We start from the raw sequence: 27,954 nt of genomic DNA, 5'->3' as shown, positions 1-27,954 counted from the left end.
TACATAAAATTGTGCAAAAAATAACATTTTATTTATAAAAGCAATCAAAAGCTGAATGGATCTATAAACACATACACATACACATACAGAATAGAGCAGTGGATAAATTATTATTACCGGTGATTAAAATCAACAGCTAACGAAAAAATGAAACCCCACGGTGTTGAAGAAGAGCTTGCGATAGTAGTCGTCAATAGCTTTTGGGCCTTTGTAACAAACATATTGGGCCGAGTATCGGCTGTTAAAGTGTTATGTGTTAAGTTAGGAACTGGGCTGGGTACCTGGTGTTGGGTTTCTCCTCATAACTATACCCGGAACAGGACCCACCAGTCTGATTAGGAACCGGTTTTGAGTGCACAAAATACCCGGTTTTGGACCCGGCCGTGCGGGTACGACGTGGTATTGGGTTTCTCCACCCGAAAGACCGACCGTTTTGGGTAGGAACTTGTTACGAGTATGGTCAACAAAAGTCAAGAATCGGGTCGAATAGGAACCGGTTCCGAGTTAGTAGGGTATTTGATTGGGTAGAGGTGGAACCGGTTCCAGACGTCCAATGTGTCTGGCTTGGGTACGATTTTTGAGAAGCCGACATCTGGTTCGTACCCGCGTGTTGGGCAGGACCAGTTCTGTTCCCTCCACTAATCTTGAGGTTAAATACCGTTTTAACCTAGAGGTTAAAGTCCACTGTGTTCCCTAATTCATTTATGAAAAGAAAGGCAAGGAAACGAAAGTTTTCTTTTCTTATCTTTTCTTTTTGATATCTTTTCTTTCTCTTCAGTTTATTTTTCTTCCAAATCTTTTCAATTTGGAAAAATACAAACTTTTTTATTTTACTTATTATTTTATCGTCTCTCCTCTCCTTTTCTTTTTTTTTAATGAAACTCGGGAACACCTAACTTTTCCTTCATTTTTTTTTGTTAAATGAAATTCAAGAACACAACATATTTTTTCCATCCCTCATTTTCCTTCTATTTCCTTCTTTAAATGAAACTCGGGAAACTAGAAGATCTTTTTAAAAAGTATGTTTATTAACGGAATATCTTTTCAAAAGTTTATAGAAATGAGCACCTTGAAATTTCATGAAAATTCAGGTGCAAAAAAGTAATTATTTCACTCGAAAATGTTCATTCTTATTTCAAGTGGACCATTTATGTTGCGTTTGTGCATACTTTTAATCCAAGCATGTAATTTTCCAAACTTGGGAACAAAATCATAATGTAACATGTCGTATACATTATCCATGTAATGTGTTCTTTGTTATGTATGTTAATTAAGGTTCTTGAAATTAGGTTAGTAACTTTATCATCAAGTGTTATAGATTTCAATTACTTTGTTCTCACAAACATTGCAAATCATTTCTATACATCTTATCACGAATAAATTCTCAAATCTATCTAACTAATATCTTATCATGCATAAATTCTCATATTTATCTAATTAATCAATTCGTGTTCAATCATTTCAAACGATTGTATGGCAAAATGCATAGAATAATCAAATGGATACGTCCTACCAATAAATCAAAAGAGTGAAGGTAACATGCTCATAAGTCATAATCGAAAACAAACAAATTGTACGATACACAAGTTTTCGTTTGATATGTTTTGAAAAAAACTTGAATACTTGATTCAACCTTTTACAATATCGCATGAGAGTCATCTAAAATCCAAGTGATACCAACAAGTTTAACACTCAAATATCATATTGATTAGCATGTTCGATAGTTTTTTGGTTGTCATATCTCAAACTTTGTCAATAGAGTTCAGTCATTGATCACGCTTTTTATTCTATCAAAAAGCATATTTTTTTTAAAACAAGTGTTCAATTATTTTGAAAGTGTTAAGAGGTTCATTTCATAGTTGCATCTCGTGCCAGTCCTTCTCTTGTTCTCTATCGAATATGCCGAATATGCCCATGTCACACCCACTCATGTGACACCACCTTCTTTCATATCATCTTGAGGTTGCCTAGAGCATGAGGCCCCTCCTCATTGTTTCTACTAAGAATCCAATGTTTACTTTTTTTACATCATAATATTACCAACCATCTCTAATTTAGTACCTATCTTCAACTTCAATCGCATCACGTTATTTACTTGCACATTGTTAAAAGGTAACTTCTCCTAACATATTAAAAGTGTCCCTATGTTTTAATATGTTTTAAGACACAACAATCTTAAACCACAATTCATTCCATTTCCACATATACATTGCCCACTAGTTTTCCATTTCTATGAAACTGACTTTCTTGATATGTACTTGAACATTCAATAGTTAAGTACCATCTCTTACAACATTAAAACAACTCTATCAACACCTTTTACTAGTAAAGGTAGGAGTGTTACAAAATTTATTATGATCTGAAAATCGTGCCGAGTTAGTGAGTTAAAATTGATGAATGTTTATCTAAATAAGTTGGTATGTCAACACGGGATGATAAGATGTAATAAAGTTGTAAAAAGAGGTTAAAAAAAATACACACAAATAAAATCATCTAACTTGGCACAACCCATGTAACAACTTATCTAGATGTGATTTGTTTGCAGTGTCCACCTAGAAACTACTTGTTTTCTATAAACCACACACTTCTTACAAACTTGTCTTTGGTAATAGTCTTAGAAGTCTTATTATTTGTTGTAATGAAATTTTGAGTATCAGGAAAAAGTGTGTGTTGGGTTGAAATCGGACTAAACCCGGACTAATATGGGGTGGGTCAGCCTTGGGTTGGATCATGACTGAATATAGTTTCTATACTAAAATGTTTTATATTTCGGTTTTTACCTTAACCAAACTAAGCCCGAATCCAACTCACTGATGAATATTAAAACCAAACCAAATATAAATCAGTATGGTATGGAGTCAAGTATCCGTGTTACTTGATCCAACCTGAATCCTACTTAACCCTTGAAACCTAACGAACAATGGTCTTTGAGAGTTAATACTGTACGTGTGTTAGAAGAATAAAGGGAAAGCCTAGAACATGTCCTTGGGTTTATTCAGAAACATTAATATTCATTTAGACTATGTGTTGTGAAGACGAGGATGAAGCTCTCCTTCTTCACGTGGATGCTACGAATTGGATTGTAGGGAGTGGCGCCCCCTTTTGGCTTCCCGTCTAGTGTTACTTAGGTGATAAGCAAAGGGAAATTCCCCGCCAAAGAGATCGGTGATACGATGACATAAATGACGCCCCCCCCCCCCCCCCTTCTAAATCAACCATATATCACTTATAGTATAATGATAACATAGCCATATATGTAATAACTTTCACCATAATTTTGTTATCAACACCGGGAAAGTTGAGTGAATACAAGATGGTGGGTTCATACATAAATGCATGTAGACAAAAGAATTTAATGGAGGTTGCCGGTTGGGTGACTGATTGACGTGCAAACAACATGAAAATAATTAACTTTTTTTAATAGGCAAGTTATATTAAAAGTTTAGAACCAAAAAAATAGGATAATTCGCAAGAAGCAAGAGGCCCGGACAAATAATAGGAAAACGAAAATGAACCAAACAACAAAATTATAACGGAAAATTAACAAAATTAAATTTACACTATTTATACTACTTCAAACTCGATCTATTACTGTAACTAACGTAATTACCCATCTTTGACCCAAAGAAATAAGGTAGCGTAAGTGAATTAATATAATTAGCCATCTTTGGCACCGGGAAATGTTTATTGTTGAAGATGATACCATTCCTTATGTTCAAAATCATCTAACACGTTACCGACATTATTGCTTCACATTCTTCCTTATTTCATTTGTCACTTATGTTTACTCGGATGTTCTATGAGCTCTTTAACCAAATCAAAATTAACAATAACCATAATTAAGTTAAATAAATATATATTTTTTTATAAATGGCACAAATATTATTAATACATTTAAGAAATCATGAACTAATTCGATTTTTTGAGTGTTCATAAGTTGTTTTATTATTAAAATACAATAAAAGTAGCAATCTAGATAATCATAAAACATTATTAACAAAATATTATTAATAAAATAAGAGTAATTAAATAAAAATATTAGGTAGATTATAATTTATGAAGTTAAAAATAACAAATAATCACCCCAAAGACATTATTGGGGTAAGGTGCATCCCCATTAAGACCATGGGTAATGGTTAATACGTCTTAAGGGATATTTTCGGCCATATTATTGAAACATTATTATAGTAAAAAAACATGTAATGGATGATGTCATTTCAATCATTACCAATTCAAGCTACATATGGACTTTACTGTAAAAGCATCAATGCCCTTATAACACTTCATAATGCCTCCGGAAGAGTGAATGACTAAGTAATATCGGATATTAAGTAGACGGTTGATGTGTCAGACTCGTCTCTATCTTTCGTAGCATGCATTCACGTTCCCGTTACGCATGACCTAAGTGTAAATAAACTCGGTTATGTTCGTTATTAAAACATACAATTTATATATTGTATGCAATAACTATATTTATGTATATATTCACCTTTTTTCTTTTAAGAAAAGAAAAAAAAGGAAAGAAAAAAAAACAAACAAACATTAATTTGTGATTTGAAACATGTCATAATTGTTTGGTGTAAATGGTGGAGTCTTAAATATTGCACTATGCATGGTGGTGCCATTCTTTTTGGACCATAGTGGATGCAATCGCATATGCTCTAACACAAAAATTTATTTGCCTTTATAACCTTTATATATGTGTGTGTTGGACCATATGGTGACCTATTTAGCTATTTCAAACCTTTATGACTCTAAACCTAACCTAACAATTAAAAACTCATTAATGTTAAATTAACTAAATTACCTAAACTGTGTCTAGGCTTGTATTTTTGGAGTTTTGGTTTTAAAAAAATCTGACACCATAATAAAAATAAACTTTTAAAAAATTATGAAGCCATGCATATAAAATTAACACCATTTGTTATTTTTTGTTTTTTTAATACTTTTCAGGCAAAATCTCTTTTTAGCATAACCTAACCGCACATATGTTGCTATGTATCTTGAAAAATCACTCATTATCCGTTTAACTAAATGGAAAATTTGTTGTTTAGGACTTTAGGTTTGTTTATTAGATCGGTTAACTTTTCGGTTATTCGGATTGTTCGAATTTATTTTCTTAGAATGAAAAGTTATAAACTGAATAATTTAAACATTAAGATTGCATTTTATTCAAATCGGACTGAATCATTCCCGCTACGTCCTGCGAAGTATATTTATACTTTTTTAATGAAATGTAAACTTTATTAAAAACGTCGAAAACAGACAAATGCAACATATTACACAATGAAATTATACCAATCTAACCAATAAATTGGAAAAGAACTGGACCAACTAGAGAATTAAAGATAACGTAGAGCCTTGATATCTTCTAGTATTTTTATCTGGTTTGCTTTCGCATTTAAGAATTGTATCTCATTTAGGCATTTCAAATGCACCAACATGAGATTATCAAGACGCCATGAATGATGCCCATTGAACAAATATCAAAAGATATAACCAATTCGAATATGGATTTTGCACCTTTAGCAAAAGGGCATTCTTAGCCATGGACAGATGCTTTTTTTATGTGGGATTTTCTATCTTTTTTCTAAAGAAGAAATTCCCTTATGGGTTCCTAGGAGCATAAATAAAGCACATTCAACTATAGCAACAACAAAATGTTCCTCCACTAAGAAAATGTGTTTCTTTTTTATAAATTAGTAGTAAAGTAAGTAAAGAAGAAATTGCTCATCAATATCTCCCATCACTTGTGGTTTCCTTTTGAATATGGCACTTTGTTGTGATATCATAATTTATTCTAGCATTTACAACAAATAGTTTGTATATGACTATACTATAACATATAAAATACATGGTATCTTATTTTTATGTGATCAATTTGATAACGAAACGGGTGAGAATGAATGGATGAATTATCGTGATGATGAAGCGTAGTAACAGAATCGTATATCCCTCCTCCAATAAAATAAATAAAATCCAACAGCGTAAGATGCTTAATTGACCTCAAATTATTAATATCATCGGTTGAACTACACCTCTATAATATGAATGGATGATCAAGATTCATGAAATGAAAGATTATAACTCGTTCACAAACATACATATGCACATAACTATCATAACGTTGAAAACTATGAGAAACAGTAATATAGTCATATATAATGCATGGAAGATAATAAAATCAGTAAGATAGAAGTAAGACGATTATAGTCGTCTTATATATCATATTCAAAGCACATACAAGTATACAATATCATAAGGTTCTTGTTAACGTATTCTCAGATATTTGTGTATATGTATGTATGTATATGCACGTATATATATTTGTAATAAGTTTTTATATGGCAATGACAATCTATAGTGGTGATGTTTTTTTGTCCATGTTTATGTGTTGGAGAAGAGGAAAAAGAATGTGTGTGTGATGGAATGAAGTGGTAATCATATATAATTGACCTAGGATCCCTTTTACTCCCTTGACCATTCTCTTTGCTTTACACACATTAAAGAAAAACTAAAGTGCAGCCTTACAACCAATTCGTGTCTAACTTTTATTTTAATAAAAAAATATATAATTATTATATATTTTAATTTTTAATTTAGGTACAAATACCATATACATGTTTTTGTATTTGAATTTGAATTTAGTATTAACTTGAATTTAAACATGGATTTGTGATTAGTATGAAAGTGACAACAAAATGGATACAATTTCAAACATTTAATCCAACTTGATTAGATTAGAAAGCCAAGTAAGCATGATTGTGGCATGTTACTTGCTCATATTATTCACTCAACTTGTGTTTTGTTGGACAAAATGTGTGTTTCATGCATTTTCGTTTAACCTAGCGGTTTGAATAAATGATCTATAGCTTTCGTTTTCGTTAACAGCGAAAATAAACATTTTACTTTGTGACTTTACTTAATAGTGTGCCGGTTTAAAATGAGGTATGACTAGGTATGGACATAAAATGAAGAATGATAGGGATGACAACCAACTCGGGTGATCGGAAAACCGTAATTTCCCATAAGCTTAGACCTCCGAGTATATGATCATATCAAATTCGAGCTACCAATTCAAATAAGCTCAAGTTTACATATCTTAATTTTACTTTCAATATACTGTATGATTGTTTTATTAATAATATATAAATCTACAATATATAGAACGCTTTAAGGTCTACAAGCATTTAGTAATCATAAATTGCAAGGACAAAACATATAAACAAACAAAATAACATTTTTGTGGCAAGAGTATTTCTAAAAAAGATCATACTAACATGCTATTAATCATTTACCACTTTGACAACAATTTGTCATAAATAATTGAATTACTTAGTTTATCACTCATGACCGACACTATGCTTTATGATTTTTTTTCTTAATAATTTATAACGAAATAGTATAATTTTTATCTTTTTAGCTAATGTCACTAAATTATTAAGACCTAGTTTATACACCTTATAAGTTTGCTTATAATACCTCCAATGAAAAAAATGGTAAAAAGTAAAACATCCTCAATGGAAGTTCGTAAAAATGCCTTCACATGGATATTTGACAAAACTACTCTTTCACATAAAAAAACGTCTTATTTCCTCTCATCCTCTCTCACATAATATGTAACATTTGTTAAAAAATGTCTCTCCTCCATGGGTCCATGTGATTGATAAAAAAAAATGTCGTATATCATGACTTACATCACTTAAGTTACTCAACCCGTGTAGTACATTGATAAATAACCTAGGATATTATGCGCTAATCTCAACATCCATAATTGTGTAGGTCCCTGGATGGATAGATGAATCTTGACAGGACTGAAACGTATTATCAAAAGTGTGAAATCCCTTTGATAACAAATAATAGACAAGTAAAAGTGTCACAAATGCTTTAAATGCTTGTTCTATTGATAAAAACTATTACAATTAATTAAAGAACAAACACGAACACCCTTTGTTCATATGGAGATGGCTAACCCTAAACACCAAACGAACTTGCCTTATATAGCTAACAAGTTCGTCTAGCCCGTGTCAAGAACTATCTATTAACTATTGTCATCCAAGATGTACCAACAAATTGTTTTGCCAGTAGGTTTTATGATGGGTGAATTCAAAATCAAAATACAAGAATAGATGTTTGTCAAATAAAATGACTAAATTGAAACATTAAATATTGTCTTTTGTTTGGACCAAACTCTTTATAAACAAGAGAAGAGAAACAAACCACAATCCACAATTGATTATTTGGTGGTGACATTTGGGAGGCATAAATTTCCCCTTATCACCATGGTCCATAGCTTCCACATCGAATCAATCTTTGTATAAGTTTATGTAAAGAATAACGTATACAAGATGTGTGATTTGGCATGATTGAGACACTTCTAGAATTATATTCAAATATTATTATTAATAATTTATTTGTTAATTTTCAGTAAAATGGTTCAAAAACTTACTAAAGTATGAGCTATCTTATTTGTGTCGACTATTCACCTTAAAACATAACATCTAGAGACCTCATATCTTTTGAAATACATGCTAAATCTTGCCGGTTATTCTTATAAATTCATGATTTATTTATTTATAAAAATCTTCTAATTAAGTTGTTTTTTTAACGGCTAACGAATATTTCAAATTGCCTACTTGGAAAATTCATCATATTGGGATACACTTGTCATATCATCCGGTACCGGTATTTCCCGAATTTTGCGCGAAATACCTGTGCCGAACCGAACATTTTGGTACCGGTACCGGTTTCAAATTTTCAAATTTTTAGGACCGGTCGGTACAGGTACCGTTCCAAGTTACATGGAACATCAAATTTTTTATTTACCACTACACCATCAGCTCATTACAATTGATATAAATGACACTTTAACGTAATAAATAAGGCTTTAGCTCCGACTATACCATCTCCACAGCCACGATTTGTGAAAAGATCTTAAGTGTACCTTCTATCCTATATTCCTATTGTAGCTCACAAAGAGCGTCCATGAACATCTATGTAAATGGTGTACTGCTTTTCTATGTATGTTGTATTTATTTCACCTTTATAAAAATTTAATTATACAAGACATTTATTTCAATAACAAAAATGAAACCTAAGTCATTAAATGTTTTCTATAAATCATTTATATTTTTAAAAACATTTACTTCTTACCTACAAATGTTTATATTATATAATTCCTTTCTGTAAATGATTTATATTTTCAAAAACATTTACTTCTTAGTTCTTACACACCAATGTTTATATTATGTTCATGAAAGTCATTTAATTATGTTTATAAAATTGGTTTATATTTTTTCTTCGGTTTTGACTTTTGAGTAAAAATTCTTGTAACTGTTTTCTACGTTCTAAATTACATATAACGTTTGGCTGGTAACGAAATACCAGTACCAATTTTCCTAAATCCATGATACCAGTATAAAATTCAGGATATACCGTTCCTGAAAATCGAAAACTTGGTAACAATTCAATACCGACAGTACTAAATCAGTATTAGTATCCGTTTTGCTTATCCTATATGAGGTAATTCAATTCTTTTTAAATGGCAAATATCATTTTAATTATTGTCATCTGTGAAACTTAAACTTAAGACTTCTCAAACCCTTCCAATCCTCGGTATTTCAAAGTTTTGTCGTTGTCAATAAACTACCACCCATTTGATGAAACCGCTTAATTAAGTAGACACAAGCAATGGAGTTAATTATCGGTAAGGTTACGAAAACAACAACAAACATAAATTCAACTTTGGATTTTTCAATTCAATTTACGAGCATTTAAATAATTTCCTTTAAAATTAAAAAGGCAGCTACATTGAAAATATATTGTACAAAAATTGCTACTCATTAAAAAAAATAAAAATAAAAATAAAAAAGTAATTAACTTTCCTTTACTAACGTCGATATTCCATCCAACGTCAAAACAAAGCATGTTCAGTTCCCCATGATAATAACCCCAACAAAACTTTGCTTCAAATGCCGTTATGTCTCCATTCCGTTACCGTCAAACTTTCAACTCTCGACAAACATTCCGTCATTTTCTTCCACATTGCCGTTATCTTCTCCGTCAAGTACCAATCTCTCTACTTGTGTACACTCCATCTTATGCCGGATCTTCCAATCAAGCGCTTGACACGCGCGGGAACAGTAGTTAACTGTTCCGCAAACCGAGCAGCGCCGGAACTCATGCTGCCTGGTCTCCGGCCGCCCACAACTAGCGTGGGAACATAACCGGAGACCAGGTTGAAGCACCTTATCCGAAAACCAATCGGTTAGAAACCGATTGGCCGGTAAGGGTTCCGGCGCTGGCACGTTACACCCAAAATCACTAAGCAACGGACACCCAGCCCCCGCCAGGTTTCCGTTGCGTAGGTGAGGTAACGTGTTCCACGTCATCCAGTTACCCGAAACCAACGCGGATGGCGTGGTTTCGAGCACGGACGCGAGTTCACGGGCGTTCGCCTGGACTAAAAACCGCCGTCCTTCTGCGATGTTCTGGCGAACGCCGTAACCGTCTTGGAGGCAATGTCCGAGCTCGCGTAGGGCGTCTATGTGCCCGAGAAATGCTGCTCGGGCACATAGTGCTACGCCTGCGCGCAAGTCTTTGTCGGTTTTTGAACCGCCGCTGCCGTTGAACTGAATCAACGCCAGCAAATACAACGCAGGCGCGTGTGAATTAATCGCGGCTTTCGCCATTAGTGATGCACCACTTCCCCGATTTTCCAAACAGTAGAATCGTATCTGTATCAATAAACATAGGGATATATTTCATTATTAATCATTTTATTACACACAAAAATACTAGTTACTATAATTAAACCAATTCATTTTTGTTAATCTAACCAAAAATGTTAAATTGAAGATATCATATTTACAAAATTATTGATCAGAACAGCCGTTTGAACGATGCCCAGATAACTGTTCTATCAGTCAAACTTTTAAATAAATGTTTCATCAAAATGGCCGTCTGACCTCGTTTGAACGGCCGTTTAAAACATTATTAAAACAAATATTTACAAAACACAAAAAATCACAAAACACTCAAACAACCATTTTAGCTAAAAATGTTGGAATAATCTATTGGTTAGAACTTAGAACGGCTATTTGAACAATATCCGAACGGCTGTTCTAACGATACAAGATCCAAATTTGAGAAATACTTATTAGAACATTCGTCTGTTAAAAATTCAGACAACTGTTCTGACCATGTACAGCCAAACTTTAAAAAAAAATCATCAAAACGGCCTTCAGACGTTATCTGAACGGCCGTTTAAAACATTATTGGATTAAATGTGAGACGGTGTGTATATCCGGTCCCCAATTCACAAATTGTAACACTAACCATGCCAAGTGTGTAACAAGCTTCCACATTTCCAGCATCCGAACACCGTTTCAAAAACCGGTGAGCCGATTCAGACCAATTCTTCGATTTCACCGCAAACGTTTTCGGAGACGCGTTCGACAACACAAGCGAGTTAAAACCTAACACATTTAACCTCTTGCATCTGTTTAACAAACACAACAGAATTCAGTTACAAAATATAACAAACTTTTGGATTACTTATATAACAACATCCTTACGTTGATAAAACGTTTATGAAGTCTGCCGGACACGTGGCAGTGGAAGCAAGTTTAGTAAGAATAAACAAAACGATGTCGTCTGGAAGTGCATCAAGAAAATCACACTGGCCGGAAATAGTCAACGTTGGCGATGACTTTAGTCTTTTCCGGCAAGTTGTGGTGGTTTCATTAAAGGTTGATTTTCTTTTGGTGAAACACATTTGGTTAGTGTTTGGATAACTGCTGCTTCTTGTTCTCATATTGTGTGGATAAGGGATGATAAGAGTTGTGTTTTATATACACATGTAGTGGTGGTGATACATAGATACAGAAAAATGTGGATGTATGTATGTATAATTAATAGTGAAAGGGAAAACTGAGGGTGGGCTTATATGTAGAGAGGAAAGTTGAGAGGGGAGACACAATAAAAGGTGAATATTAAATTAAGATTTGACGATTAAAGTGGAATATTATTAACATAACGTAACTTAATTACGATATTGCCCTTTAGTTTTTTTTTTTAACATGGTTGTCCTTAGTGTTTTTAGAGAAGAAAAGGCGAGTGGACGAAAAATGTGGTCAAACGACGTTGACCAGGGCTTGTTCTTGTTTGGTATGAAATCGATAAAATTGGGTAAGTGTGTAGGTATTTTGATTTTCGGTTTCATAAAATCTGAATTTGGTTTGAAGAGAAAAACAATATATTTGTTATTCAAGTTTTGTTATTTGAAAACCGACATCTTTATTGGTTTTGTTTTCTATTTTTGTTAGTGTTTGGTGTGAAATCGATTAAACTGAGTTTGTATTTTGATTTTCGGTTTCATGAAATCTGAATTTGGTTTAAAGAGAAAAAAAATATTGGTTATTTAAGTTTTTGTTATTTGGAAAATGTCATTTTTATTGGTTATGTTTTGTGTTTTTTACGAAGAGTATGAACATTTTGGATAGAATTACGTTTTTAGTTCAACATAATTCAATATAATGATAATGGTAAATTTCATTTTAAAAGAGGTATTAAGGGTTTGGTTCAATTCTACTCGGTTAACTTTCAGAAATGAAAATAATCTTCAAACCAAATCAATCGAAACAATTAATTGAAACCGAACTAATGAACTTCTTTACTGCATTTAGCTTTATCCTTCATTACCTGTTTGACGTATTTTTATGAGTATTTTAGTTTAAAAACTATTTACACTAGGAAAAACATCTTATTTTAGTGTATATTATTTTACTTAATTACGATCCTTATAAATATACTAGCATTATGTCATAATAGATTGTAATGAGTCATTGTGTCATAATAAATTGTAATGGTAAGAAAGTTAAAGCAAAAAAATATTACACATTCATTTTTGGTAATGTTAAAATATCTTCTTTAATGCGTTATAAAGTTAAAATAAATATGTTCAAACTTACTAACCACGAGTTGGAAAAGATTAATACCTTATTCTATCCTAATCTTGTTTTACAATTAGGGTGGTCGCTTTTCATGATTCTCACGCATTTAAGTTTTTTTTAACATACCATGACCCTAATAAATAAATAATAAAGATGGCCGACTTTAAAATTGGAAATTTATTACATAGTCGATCTCAAGCTTTTAAATATGCAGTTCGCGTTTTAGGTTTTAGGTATGTAGCTTGAAACGAGCTGAACTCGAGTTCTTATAAATTAAATGAGCCAAACTCAAAAGTTTAATAACCTCGCGTTATGTCAGGTCGTGTAGGCTAGTTTACCCTCTAAATACGGTTAATATATTTAATGTATTATAAAAAATTTCTTTTAAGCCAAAACCTTTATCTTTTTTAATAATAATAATAATAATAATAATAATAATAATAATAATAATAATAATAATTCTCTATATTACTCGTGAAAGTGAGAAGGGAGTAAAATAAGTTGTGAATGCAATATTCCTAAAGTTGATATGTCACGGCTGGCCGCAGTCTCCCGTGACTAACTTTGGATTACGACCATTTTGTCAATATTATTCTTATCTCGGATTAGGCGTGAATGATTAAAACCAAACAAAAACACACAAGTTTTGACTTTAAGGTTTTAAAAATCGAATCTTAAGTTCATGAAGCAATCCATAGGATTTGTTGGACGCGTTAATATAAAGCCAACATGTGGTACACCAGTGTGAAAAGATTTAGTTATTTTATTTGATATAAAACAAGAGTGCATAGATGTTTAAATAGTCGTTTTGTATGTTGAAGTTACAATAAAATGTATTATAAGTATTTATATTTCGTTACAAGAAAAACGAGCTTTAATGACATGTTAACTATAAAACAAATTGCTTTTATGACGTGTAAAGTGTTTGTCATAGTTCCAATGTCATAAAAAGGGAAAACGCACTGGACACGCTTTACAAAATATGTGTCATCTTTCCCTGTCGTTTTATGTTTTCTAAGAACCATCTCTCCATCTCACGCTCACTCCATCCTCACTCCAACAAGGTGAATAACGATGTAACTGACAAAACAACACATGGTTTCGGAGGGAACACCACTAGCAGCAAGTTCTTGTTGCTCATAGGCAAGAACTAAGTTATTGTCTTTACCCATAGATAAAAATTTATCGATGCGAACTAAGCACAACTTGTTGATTTCCTGTTGTTGAACCCCATTAACATTAATAGATCATTAGCAATTGTGTTTGTGTTGGTATCAAACCAACCTAAAAGGATATAAAGGCTTCCAAAATGCGTATCCAAATGACATATTACACCTATCGCATACGCCGTACAGTTACTATGCGTGCTTAGGGGTGCCCCTCCCTTTATGGTCTCCATTTATTTTCCAATTGCTAACAATAACAATTTTGAAAAACAAGCTCCCTCTTATATATCTTTGTGATGTACGCCTGTACGGCATTCCCCGCATGCCACATGAGTTTCTATTCATTTTCTCACAACTTTTTCATTCGAAGTCATCATCTTAATAATCAATATCTCATTTATTTTAGTTTTACCTTTTATACGCTTTCGTTCGGTGCAAAACTCTTATCAAAGAGATCGCAAACTTATTAAATAATTAGTCAAATAAAATTATTTTCTGTCGAAAGTGTGCATGAAGTGAACAAATACGTGCTAATTAAATGGAAAATTTTATATACATATACAAAATTCCCTTATGATTAAAAAGGCACGTGCGACGCCTGAACTATTTATATAACAATCCTAAAGAGTGAGTCTCGTAATTAAACCCCTTTTAGAAATACCAATTAAAACTTTGATGGTATATGATATCTGATAAATTATCAAACTAGTTCCTTAATTAATTAAATATAAAACATTATCTAATAAAAATGTATGTTTTAACAAAACATCATCTAATAAAAAATAATTTCGTTGCGGTTTTGTTAAGACATGATTTAATAAATTAATTGTTTTAGGCCAAATGTCATATGATTACGAAAAATTAAAACATGTTTAAAGACTTGTAATAAAGAAAGTATTAATTTTGTAGACAATTAACTTAAGATGTTATGAAATCATAATTAATTCATATGCTATAAAACAGTAAGTTTCATGAAAATGTATAGGCTAAAACTAAAGAAAAACTATTTCTGGTATATAAATGAACAAATTATAGTATTCTATTTTGATTTCGGATTTTAGTACCGCCTTGGCGGATTTTTATTGCAATTCTTTACAAGTGTTTTTTTTACGGTAATTAAAAGATTTCTCGTCTATTGATGTGAAGATTCTAGATAGTGATAGGCTTCGAACCTCATGGTTTACAAAAAAATTTATATAAATATAATTAGGAGTATGATTTAGAGGTGCATAAATTAGTCGTTCTAAAAAGATCTATTTTATAATAAAAACACAATTCCTTCAATACTTGCACTTTTCTTTTGTAAACACAATACATACCATACCTTTTGAGTGATTATATACATACAAAGGCGGACCTCAAGAGTAACTAATTGAAGAAGATGAAAGCACATAAGTTATGAAATATGTAATTTTGTAAGTTTAGATAAGCTTACATGCAATTGTCCCTACATATGTATGTATACCGTCCTTTCATATATATTCTTCTATAACATATAATAAACGAGATGTTTATAGCGAAAGAAACTGTTGATCGACGATCTAGAAGTTGTAAACAACCATAGTCCATAAGTGCCTAAATTATATAGAAATCATTTTCTTTGGTTCCCACAAGTGTGTTTGATATAGATATCATGATGATACAACTTTCAAAGCATGTTATTGAAAAACTTTGAGGAGGTTTATAAAAACCCTTCCCCATTCAATGACTAGCTTGAAGTTTTAAACTGTAAACCGAACCATTAAACCATTTACATTGAATATCAAGCAAATTGAATGACTTATATCAATTTGTATAATGTACACGTAAGAAATTATACCTTGTTGATTTGTTTAAGTGTGACGTGCTAAGATGGAGCTCTTAAACTCCCATCCTTTTAAGCTAAAGGTTTAACAATCAACAATTAAACCTACTTTTGTTAAATTAACAACTAATTCTTAGTCAAACTTCATTAGCCTAGTCTCAGATATATATTGGTAAAATCACTAACTATTAAATAACTAATTTCTGTCAAGATCATGCATCTAATTTGCTAATATGATTATGCCGACCAATTGTGTTCTATGATTTGATGGGATGTTATGGAGTGGGTGTTTCTGTAATACCATTAATTTATATTGAATATACATTTTTACATTTTTATTTTGATAAAATCATAACATAATATTCTTAATCTTTTACACCCATATGATATAGTTACAATAGTTACAAAGATAGTTATAACTTAGACCATGTGTAGTCATAACTCTTCACATCCAGGCATTATACGCCACGTGGTGTCCAGTCAGAGTTATGGCTTTTTACAAAAACAGGCTGTAGTCATAATGTCTCACCTATGGGCGTTATATGACATGTGGCGCCCAGTCACATTTACACTTTTTTGAACCCACCACCGGATCTAATTATTCCGGCCACTTAAACCATTTACAACTCCATAACCTCACAAATATTTAAATAATAAATAATTCAAAAAAATAGAAATTAAAAAGCCATAAAACTCATGTATATCCCCTTCACACCCACTCACCTCCATCCACCTCCGATCTTCACACACACAGTGTTTATCAAAACCACTTCATAGCAACGAAGAAGAATCCCGGCCATCGGAGATTCTCCGATTTGAACATGGTGTCACTAGATTCTCTGATTTGACGCTGTCGGAGTTCCGGCCATATGATATAGGTGTGTATATCATTATTTCTTTCGCATATTTCAAATAAAAACGTTGTTATACTCTACGCAACACTATATGTGACTAAAGATCGCGTATAGTACTATAAAGAGTATAAGGACTCTTTTTTTTATCTAAATATATGAACAAAGTTGATACATGATATATTAAAGTCGTTTATTGTTAAGACCTTTAAACATACCTATTTTTATGGAATAATTTTCATATAACAAGCATCGTGACATTGTATTCCTTGAAAATACCTTTTTTCTATTGTTTTTAATTTAATAAAGTATTTTATATTTTCTTCTTCAAATATAATATTATTACTTTTGCATTATAGTAATAGCCAAAGGAACATATGTAATACAATATAATCTAAGGCAAATGGGTTAACTATGTTGACCCTTACATATTTATTTGTTAATATATTCATAATTTATGCTGGAAAATATAAAATAATAAAAGCATGGTGTGTTTGTTGACATGATAAACTAGATATGATGTATGCTTATCCAATTAACAACTTAGGCAGGGGCGGATCTATAGTAGAAATGGGTGGTTCCCCGGAACCACCCGAGTTTCAAAATAATAATGTATTTGTATATATAAAACATTAGAGGAACCACCTTATAAATTAGGAAGGAACCACCTTAAAAACATTTGAAACGTTTGGCCAGCTGGTAAGGTGCTGGTTTTGTAACTTGAAGGTCACAAGTTCGATTCCGGATTTCCATATAATTTTTGAACTTTTTTTCTTGAACTCTTCCTTTTTACTAACTACTGCACAACCCATTTAGGGTTTTATTAGTCAAAAAATAAAACACACAGACACTAAACACAATGGCTCCTGCTATCTCCCATGTCCCCTCTTCCCCGTCGGCCGTTCCCCGACCACCACCGCAGCTTTTCTGGCCGTTCTCCAACCTCCTGTCTTCTACTCTTCCTCGAAGCTCGATTGCTCGAATCCTCCCACTTTGAAGGTAAGTTTGCATTCATTTGTTAAATGTTAATTGTTCTTGACTTGTTAATTGTTCTTGATTGCTAACTACTTAATTGTTAGGTTATTTGTTAAATTTAGTTTTAATGGCTTGTGGTCACGAATAGTATATATCAAATCATGGTTGTTGGTGTTGGGTGTTAAAATGGTTGGAAAGATAAGAGTGGTGGTGTTGGTGGATGTTTTTTGTTGAGGTAAGGTTAATTGTGTGAATATGGTTTCTAACCGACCCGAACCTCAAACGGACCCGGAATTTATTATTGTATTTTTATTATGTAATGAACTTTGCCCGAACCATCTAACCGACCCGAACCTCAAACCGACCCGGAATTTTTTATACCCGATTCTATGAAATTGAATCATCTAAAAGTTGTGCACCACCTGAAAAAAATTCCTGGATCCGCCACTGAACTTAGGGTGTCTTGTCCCTTTTCACTTTCACAAAGTAAATACATTAAATATAGATATAACCCACACACGTATATAACGTATGTTACACACATCTTAGAATATATTCAAGCGTGCTTAAGCTTACATAACATTACAATTGAACATATGTTAAAATGTAATGTCAACGGATGTCATATTGTGATTTAAGATCAAAAATGAAACTTTAGGTCAACTAATTTTAAGACGAACTTGTTCGATATAACCTTTCGTACCTAACGGGATAGAGCGGAAATAATAGATTATGTTTTCAGAAAATACAATAACTTACGCGTCTTTGTAGACACAAGGAAAAAATATGTCTATTTACTAGGTATGTTTACTTGTTCATGTTCGAAAAGTTTTAAAATCTTTATGGCATTTTGAGTTTGTGTATGGTTAGTTGCCTAAAGAGTCTTGGATGTAAAACTAATGATTCATACAATAGAGTTGTCTTAGATATCAAAAGTGAGTTTGGGACTTTGGGTTATGTTTATGATTAACTTTGTATGTACTCTTTAAATGAATAACGAAAATAAAATTCAACTAAAATCCTTTTTACAGTTTGTAAACATTTGTAGCTAGCATCTAATTCAATTTTTCATGACAAAACTAAACATTGTGGAATTGATTTATTTGTGAGAAAAAAACAATTTTTGTTATAGAAAATGTTAAATTTGATTCTTAAAGTCAAGTTGTTAGTGTTTCATCTTATGTTAGTATTTAAAGTTGTAGTACGCGTTTCATCTTAACGGTGAAATTAGGGCTTGTAACCCTGCATTGGATTCGTCTTGAATCTTATGGTGAAATTAGGGCTTGTAACCCTGCATTGGATTCGTCTTTAATCTTACGTGGTTAGCGTTCTTGAGTTATGAAACATTGGATTAAAGTTTAGTTTTTTGCATACCCGTCAAGCCTATTCAAAGCACATAGAGAAAAACCAACTTAAACATGTCATTCATTATTCTAAAAACACATAATTTTCAATCGAGTCCCTGCAGTATAGCTCAGTTGGTTAAGAGGACGTAAGACTTGGAACTATAATTTTCAGTCGATGCCTACCGGTCACCGAACAATAACCTATAAAAATTACACTTTTCACAATATATATTTATATAAATTAGTTAAATAATAAAAATCAGGAACAATATTTAAATTTAGTCAAGAACAGTAAAAGAAAAAAAAAGTTTGAAATTGTTAAAAGAAAAGTTAGGGTACGTGCATGAATATCAATATATGCTTGAAAAGTCGTGATCAATGGTAAGATTGCTTCAAGTTGAAGATTTTTGCCAACAAGTAAGATGAAATACCACGTGGCTGAATCATATGTGGCCATGTCAGCATAAAAAACAAAACTTTATATAAAATTTAAAAGAGATATTTAGAAAAAAACAGAGGTATGTTGGAGAATGAAGCAACGGTGAAGAAGAGTATTGATGAAATCGTGTAAAATCCTTTTCTTTCACAAATATAAAGATAAGAGTGAGACCCCCACCACCCCTTTATCATCCCTATATTTTTTCAATTTCTTATCAATTTTAAGAAATACTTTTGTGAACTATGATATTTTTTAAATAAATAAATCTTAAGTATACATCTATGTTTATAATAAATATAGAGGATAAACTTAAGCAAAATTTTCTTGCTCGAAAGTGCGGTTTTCAAAGATATAGGGGGTACGTATATATAACATTGAACCAATTGATCATGAAATTTCCGCACCTTTAGTTTATCATCTTTTCCCGGCTCAAAAGTTTGATCGGTAGACATGTTTAATTGTTGTTGTGTTTGTCAATAGAAGTTCAAGTTATTCTTACGAGTTCAATTCCCGAGCACATCATTTGATATTTTGATGCTATATTTAGCTCCAAGTGCACCCATCTTTCAAATGTTTTTTCTTTTATTAATGACATTTAATAAGATTTTTAAATACTTTCTTGAACTACGTTTGAAACTAACCCTAAGGCTATGTGTAGTGAAGGGCTACAATTGAAGGCGAATTGTGACATGTGGCGCCCAGTCAGCATGGAGTGAAAATTTGTTTTTGGGGTGTAATGGTGTAGGGGCTACAAGTTGGACCCACAGTGTCTTTTTTTATTATTTTCTTTTTATAATTAAACTAATTAAATAAAAACCAATTTATTTAAATAATTAAATAAAAATGTATTAAAATTAAAAAATAAATACAAAAAAAATACATAAACTAAAAAAAATACACAAATAATAAAAATAAATTATAATAAAAAAACACACCAAAATAATAATACATATAAAAATTTCTATAAAAAAACTAATCTATTCGTCTTCTTCCCCGTCCTCGTCATCGTCCTCCTCCTCGTCTTCGTCCTCGTACTCGTCTTCGTCCTCCTCTTCAACGGGACGATTATCTCACACGTGTTGAACCAAATCTGCCTTCAATTGGTTATGTATATCACTTGATGTGAGCTGGTGAATGTTATACGTTCGTTGGTCTTGGGTTGGTTCAGGGAACTGTTCTGGAACGCTTCCTGGTATATAGTGTTGACATATTGCTTTTCCCTCGTCTTCTAAAATCATATTATGCAATATGATACACGTATACACGGCATCGCTCATTTTTGCCAAAGTCCATACACGACAAGGGTTTTTCACATAATGCCAACGTTTTTTTAGATCCCCGAAACACCTCTCGATATCCTTTCTCGTGGACTCTTGCTTCTTCTTAAAATAATCTCTTTTTTCTTCGATAGGGTCTTGAAACGTCTTGACGATGATCGAGTACTCTGGATATATCCCATCTCCCAAATAGTATCAGTGACGATAGAAGGTATCGTTGGCATAAAACGGTAAGACCGGTATGCTACGGCTGATGTAATACTCTAACACGGGTGACGCGTTGAGAACGTTTATGTCGCTGTTGGACCCGACTGAGCCGAAGAAGGCTGACCAAATCCAGAGGTCGTGTGAACAAATGGCTTGAAGACTAACCGTTGGCACTCCATGGTCACCACGAATGTATTGACCTCGCCATGCGGTTGGACAGTTGGCCCACTCCCAATGCATGCAATCTATACTCCCGATCATGCCTGGAAAAGAATGTTTGCTTTCGTGTACATCATATATGCGAGTCAGGTCGTTTGAAGTAGGAATCCCCAGATAATGACGAGAGTATAATTGTATTATCCCTATACAAATATATTATTAAACAATATTTATATTAAAAACAATAGTTAATACAAACAATTTAAATATTACCGATGCAAAAATTCTCAAACGCATCTCTCGTTATTTTCTCAGCCATCTTTAAATACTCATCAATGATATCGGTCGTGTTGCCGTATGCGAGGATGCGTATAGCCGAAGTACATTTTTGGATGGCGGAGAATTCTAAATATCCTCTTGCATCGGGTTTCTGTTGAAAATACTCATACTCCCGCTCCATATCTCCAACGATGCGCAAAAATAAACGCTTGGACATCCGAAAACGACGTTGAAACATAGCGTTGTTAAATGTAGGTGTGGCGTCGTAGTAGTCCTTCATCAAACGAGCGTTCGCTTGCGTACGATCCCGAATGATATATGACCGTCTACGTGGTGCCGTAGATGGAGCAGAGCCGGACACCATGTTATTGACGACGGCCCGAACCGCGTTCGTGACCTCTAAATGCTCTTCCGCCACTTGTCGGTGAATCTGATGAATTCTTCGACTCTGTTTGTGTATGATAAGGTGAAAATGGTTAGATAAAGTTTGATATATATATTAAGCTTTTAAATTAATTTTTTTTTATATATACCGTTACCCAACGGCATTATTATTATTATATTATTTTCTTTCCATCTTCGCAGGCGACAAATATATCCCTCCCCCGCCCCTTTTTGCCCAATTATCGCCGGGGGGTGGGGGTGGGGGGGGGGTGTTCCTCCAAAAAATCGCCCCTTTTCTCGCCCACTACGTTTAGCCTAATACCTTAATTATTCTTCATAATACAAGATGTTAATCGTCCATATTAATTTTGATGTTACAAACCTTACTCAGAAATACCATCAATGAAAAGCCTCCTACGCATCAAATTTTATACCTAAGACTATTCACTATGGGGCTCCGTTGGGTGATGTGGCGGGCGCCGTTGGTCGTGGAACATCATAGGGGGCTCTGTTGGACCAGGGGCGCGGAAGATTTGGTCATTGCATTGGCTGGCGCGGTTAAGGAAATTTGGTGGGGCCCCTCACTTTCCTCTCTCTCTCTCTCTCTCTCACTCTCACACACACACACACAGATATATATATATATATATATATATATATATATATATATATATATATATATATATGATTGATTTCTTTTGAGAACCGCTTTGAGTTTTAAGAACTCGAAAGAACTCAACGTAACAAATTTATTTTTTTGAATTTTTTTCACATGTGTAATACGTAAGTGTATGTGATGTACAAAAAATTACGGTATTTTTTTACACACCGAATCGACTTTTTACACATGTGTAACTAACATTTAAACTTGTGTAATTATCAAAAATACTTATTCTCTCTCCTGCTACATTTTTTAATTGAATTTAATCTCAGCCACATATTTCTATCATTTAATTAAATATGTGGTTCAAAATTGAGTTCTTAAAGTTCTTAAAACTCACCATGGTTCTCAAAATAACCATACCCTATATATATATATATATATATATATATATATATATATATATATATATATATATATATATATATATATATATATATATATATATATATATATATATATATATATATATATATATATATATATATGCGACAATAGGCATTAAACCACAGCGGGGCATTATTAGTTGGGATTCGAAACCCCCGATGGTTACGTGGCACTGTGAAGGGGCTTCGAAGCCCCTTATCATAAAGGATAGCCTAAAACCACAAAAATCTTAAGCATGGTAAATCTAAATGAAGCATAATTGCTTTTATATAGTATTAGAGCATTCTCATCCCACCCCCTCTCCCAAACCAAAAATTACAATAAAACTTACTTTATTTTCTCTCTCCATTTCAATTAAATAATACTTTTTATACCTTTTATCATTATCTTTTCTCTTTCCTTCACTTACAACCACTTTCAAAATATATTAAAAAATTATAGGGGGTGAACAGTAACTTTTCAAATATACAGAAAAATCACTACTTTTTCTAAAATATAAAAACTTTTCACTCACAACACCTTGAATCACTCTCTAAATTATAAAAACACCTCTCATATAATATGAGAGGTTGGATGAGAATGCTCTTAAATGGATATTTAGTGTGTGTGTATAAAGTTATTTTCGTAAATACCAAGAGATTCTATATCTTCCACCTTGCATGGGTAGTACCAAAGATTTGGGGGAATGGAAGAAGCAAGCTACAAACATTGAAACACTTGTAGTCTTCACAAGAAAACCAACCTAGTCAAGCTTACATTTCCCAATATCTTACTTTAAAACATTTATTTATAACCGACTCCTTTAACCTAAACTAAGGTTACAACTGTCAAATATTTTAACTTTATAAACAAGTATAAGTAATTTTGAGTTCATCTTTAAAAATGACCAACTGATTTATAGCATACATGATAAGTTTGAAGTAAGCTTTTTTATTTTATTTTTTTACTTTGTGGTTTGATGTTGAATAATAAGTAATAATTTCAAACATTTCACTTAAATTTTAGACACAATTACAAAGTTAATCGGTGACGTTTCTTTAAAATAAAAAGATTGGGTACTATAGTTTAAAAGTTGCAAACACGAATACTAAGGTTTTAATTTTGTAACAATCTTAGGTACTAACTTTAATTTTCGTTAAAACTTAACGGAATCTGCATCAACTCGTCGTTTTAAATTTTTTTATTTTTTTGTATGCTAATCTTTTTATATTTTAAATCAACAAAATTATATTTTGGGTTTTATTATGGGAAGTTTCTAACGTAATCAATACCCATCGAATATGCGTCGACTCGCTACTGTAACGCAATGCTCAGTTTTACCAGCCGAATAATATTGTTTTAAATATGATAATTTTAAAAATAATATGTAAACAAGAGAAGAGAAAAACCACGATCCACAATTCGTATTTCAATTGATTATTTGGTGGTGACATTTGGGAGGCATAAATTTCCTCTTACCACCATGGGCAAATTAAACAACGAACAATAACACAAATGGTATACTTTATATAACACATTGTTAACTTATCAATATGTTAATATAAGTATATATTTGATTGAATTTCATAATATTCAGTAAAAAGACAAAAGGAGATGACTAGTTATTTATTTTGGGATACTTGAATTGAGGAGTAAAAAGGAAGAAAAAGTATGCATGGATGCATGTTAAGTAATGCCTTTGTCTAGCAGACATGAAAGCTTTCAAAACAGGGAAGTGAAAGTGTGCTGTTAAACCAAGTAAACCTCCTCTTAACTTCAGTTTTCAGTAAATTAGTCTTCAATCCATCATATCTTCCTTTCTATGCAATCTAGCCCCCCAATTATATCAATTACTACTACCAACACTAGTTTTTATTTACTTATTTATCTTTATGGGATAAATAAATTTCAAGACTTCCTAATTTACTCCACATATATCCAAATAATTTGACCTAAATCTTTAAATTGTTTCTAAATTTTTTTTCTTTCAAATGAAACATAACCTTAAAGTTGTGAATTTATTTTGAAATCTTATTATCTACTATTTTGCATTGTTGGTATATATAAAACAACTGTGCCAGTTATGTGACTATGTTGACATCATTCTATAAGTTTTCTTATAATGTTATTGAGATTTCATCCATTAAATTTCCTAAAAATGTAGAGAAACGTTCTAACACAACCCTAGTTTATTATTCTTACACTTAAACCAGAAGTAATATTCTTATACGCATCTACTTTAAACGAGACAAACCATCCATCAAAAACAAAAGAAACGTCAAAGAATTTACGTTATAATTCAAATTCTTCCGAACCTCGATATAAAGGTTTCTTCTCTGCCGATTATCAGTTATCTGATTTCAGGTTTCTCAAAACTCAATCTATGAATATGAAATTATTATATATGCAATTGTTTTAACAATTGCTTAGTTTGTAACAAAGGTAAAAATATTAAACTTTGAAAATGACATTTGAGTCTTTTTAACAAGGTTGGTTTCTCATACACCCAAAGTATATGGTGCTCATGTTTAGCTTGTTAGCTAGTTTTAACTTTTCTCGTCTAAAGTGAAGATATCAAATGGGTTCTGTTAAATAAACCAAAAATATACCAAAGTCAAAGACTTTTAAGAAAATTTACTTTCTATCAGACTGAAAACCAACAGTTGTCAGCATTTATTTGTAAACCTAGAAAACAATGAAAATTTAAATCTTTACATAACCCAAAATACAGTTGAAAATTTATACCATAACAAAACAAAAAATACAGTTGAAAATTTATGAACAGATTCAATATTATTTAACAATAACAATAACAAAATTCTTAGGATTAAACTAAACTAATATTCTGATTTCTTACCATGGCAGATAACGAATTTATCATGACTACACCACAATTTTTCACTCATCAGGTATAATCAGTGTTGGGTTAGGTTTTCTTTCAAAATCGTGGTGGTAGACGGTGGTTAGGGTTTCGATATCGCCGGCGGTGGTAGCGAAGAACGGAGACAGCGACGAAGATAGGGCTAGGTGTGGTGGTGTGACCAAAACCCACGGTGGTGGAGAAAAGGAGACGACAGAGAAGAGGTTTTGAAGAAGAAAGGCTAGGTGTGGAGATGGCGGCGACGGTGGAGACGGCGGCGGCCATGACGGGGAAGGGTTAGGCGTCCGATAGCAAAGAACGACGACGAAGATAGGGCTAGGTGTGGTGGCGGTGAAGACGGAGACGACGGAGACGCTCGCAAACAGAAACGACGCCGTGACCAAAACCCACGGTGGTGGAGAAGAGGATGGCGCGGTGGTGGAGATAGGGCTAGGTGTGGTGGCGGTGAAGACGGAGACGACGGAGAGCTCGGTGGTGGTAGTGAAATACAGAGACGGCGAAGAAAGGAGACGATGGCGCGGGTATCCTGCGGTGCGGAGATGGTGGCGACGGTGGAGACGGCGGCGACGGCGGCGAAGGGGTTTTATTAACATTACAATCCTTTAACTATTTCTAGTTTAATAAATAAAGAATCCAACTTTCATAACTTATAGTTATTTTTACTAGTTTTTTTACCTCTTTTATTAACTTATATATAAAAATGTTTTTTATTAACTTTCATTTGTTATATCTTTTATTAACTTTTACATATATATATATATATATATATATATATATATATATATATATATATATATAATTAAATTTTAATTATTAAGTGTATTATTTATTTTTATTATTAATTTATATATACATTATTAACTTTTAATTATTAAGTGTATTATTTATTTTTTTATTAACTAATATATTATTAACTTTTTATTATTAAGTTTTTTATTAACTTTTTATTATTAGGTGCATAATTTATTCTTATTATTATTAACTTATGTACACATGTTTTTATTAACTTTTTATTATTAACTTATATATACATGTTTTTATTAACTTTTTTATTATTAGGTGTATCATTTATTCTTTTTTATTAACTTATATATACACATTTTTTATTAACTTTTTATTATTAAGTGTATTATCTATTTTTTTTATTAACTTTTTATTAAGAAAGCTGAAGGACATAATAGGTCTCGGTACAACAGATATTCAAGAACCTCAAATTCAGAAAAATACTCGTGGAAGACCAAATTTGAAGAAATCACAACAAAAAAGACGTGTCGGTCAAGGTACAACTGATATTCAGGAACCTCGAGTTCAGAAAAATACTCGTGGACGGCCAAGCTTGAAAAAATCACAACAGAAAAGGCGTGCTGAATTTTGTTCAGCCAGATATAGTTGCTCAAATGTGCCCAATTTTGTTGATCCGATTAAGGAGCCAGCCAGACATAGTTCATTCGAATTTGACCTGAACAGTGAACCGTTGATAGACTTGAATGAAGTCCCAGGTGAATGTTTTGAGCGTTCATACATGATAGACTTAAATGTAATGCCACAGTTGAATGATTCCAATATAATGAGCGATATTCCAAAAGTATTTCATCCATATATAACAAATATACAGAATGTTAAAGGCGATGGAAACTGTGGATTTCGAGCAATAGCTGTTTGCCTCGGACTTGATGAAGAAAAATCTTATGAGTACATTCGACAGCAAATGAGAGAAGAGTTACAAAATCGATACGATATTTATAAAGATATGTTTGTCAGGGATGTAAATTCATTGTATCATGACTTGTGTTTTTTTGGGTCACCTTGTCCAGAAGAACATTGGATGAAAATGCCTGAGGCAGGTGTTCTGATTGCCAATAGGTTTGGTGTTATCATCCATTCTTTAAGCATGTCAGGCAGTACCACTATTTTCCCATTTTGGAGTGGTCCAGAAGAAAGTCAACATCACAGAGCTCTTACAATTGCTTTAGTATTTGGTGAGACCCATTATGTCATGGTAGAGTTACAAGGAGAATCCCCAATGCCTGTTATCACGCCTTATTGGAATCTTAACAATATTAGCCGGTCTGCAGTTAGGTGGGAAACAATGTATAAGTCGCGTCTAGAACTGTACAGCGAACTTTATCGTCCTGAAAGTGGGTTTGTGGATTTAAGTGATTAATTATTTTAGTATTTTTACATTCATAATGAACTTGTATTTTCG

General features: G+C 32.5%; 2 protein-coding genes and 1 pseudogene across 2 annotated transcripts; 1 reads left to right on the top strand and 2 right to left on the bottom strand.

The window, feature by feature from the left end:
• Positions 1 to 9,729: 9,729 nt before the first annotated feature.
• On the bottom strand, positions 9,730 to 11,854 carry LOC143627647 (F-box protein At1g67340-like). The gene is made up of 3 exons (XM_077097433.1): positions 11,577 to 11,854; positions 11,338 to 11,500; positions 9,730 to 10,736 (listed from the first exon to the last, which is right to left on the bottom strand). The coding sequence occupies exons 1-3, from the start codon at positions 11,813 to 11,815 to the stop codon at positions 10,008 to 10,010; spliced, it is 1,131 nt and encodes a 376-aa protein (XP_076953548.1). The 5' UTR covers positions 11,816 to 11,854; the 3' UTR covers positions 9,730 to 10,007.
• Positions 11,855 to 20,511: 8,657 nt separating this feature from the next.
• Positions 20,512 to 21,751, bottom strand: LOC143627517 (uncharacterized; annotated as a pseudogene).
• Positions 21,752 to 27,288: 5,537 nt separating this feature from the next.
• LOC143627516 (uncharacterized) lies at positions 27,289 to 27,912 on the top strand. The gene has a single exon (XM_077097309.1). It carries the CDS (start codon positions 27,289 to 27,291, stop codon positions 27,910 to 27,912), a length of 624 nt encoding a protein of 207 aa, XP_076953424.1.
• Positions 27,913 to 27,954: the final 42 nt, after the last annotated feature.

The sequence above is a fragment of the Bidens hawaiensis genome, unplaced genomic scaffold (genome assembly GCF_021521415.1).
Source record: "Bidens hawaiensis isolate Kalapana, Puna unplaced genomic scaffold, B.hawaiensis_p1.1 tig00004685_1, whole genome shotgun sequence".
NCBI classification, from domain to species: Eukaryota; Viridiplantae; Streptophyta; class Magnoliopsida; order Asterales; family Asteraceae; genus Bidens; species Bidens hawaiensis.
Note: the sequence above shows the minus strand (reverse complement) of the source record. Positions and strands in the feature narration are given on the sequence as shown.

Coding starts and splice junctions, on each gene's coding strand:
- LOC143627647 (XM_077097433.1), bottom strand. CDS start 11,815: ATGAGAACAAGAAGCAGCAGTTATCCAAACACTAACCAAATGTGTTTC. Junction 11,501..11,576: donor TTCATAAACGTTTTATCAAC/GTAAGGATGTTG, acceptor TTTGTTAAACAG/ATGCAAGAGGTTAAATGTGT. Junction 10,737..11,337: donor CTTGTTACACACTTGGCATG/GTTAGTGTTACA, acceptor TTATTGATACAG/ATACGATTCTACTGTTTGGA.
- LOC143627516 (XM_077097309.1), top strand. CDS start 27,289: ATGCCACAGTTGAATGATTCCAATATAATGAGCGATATTCCAAAAGTA.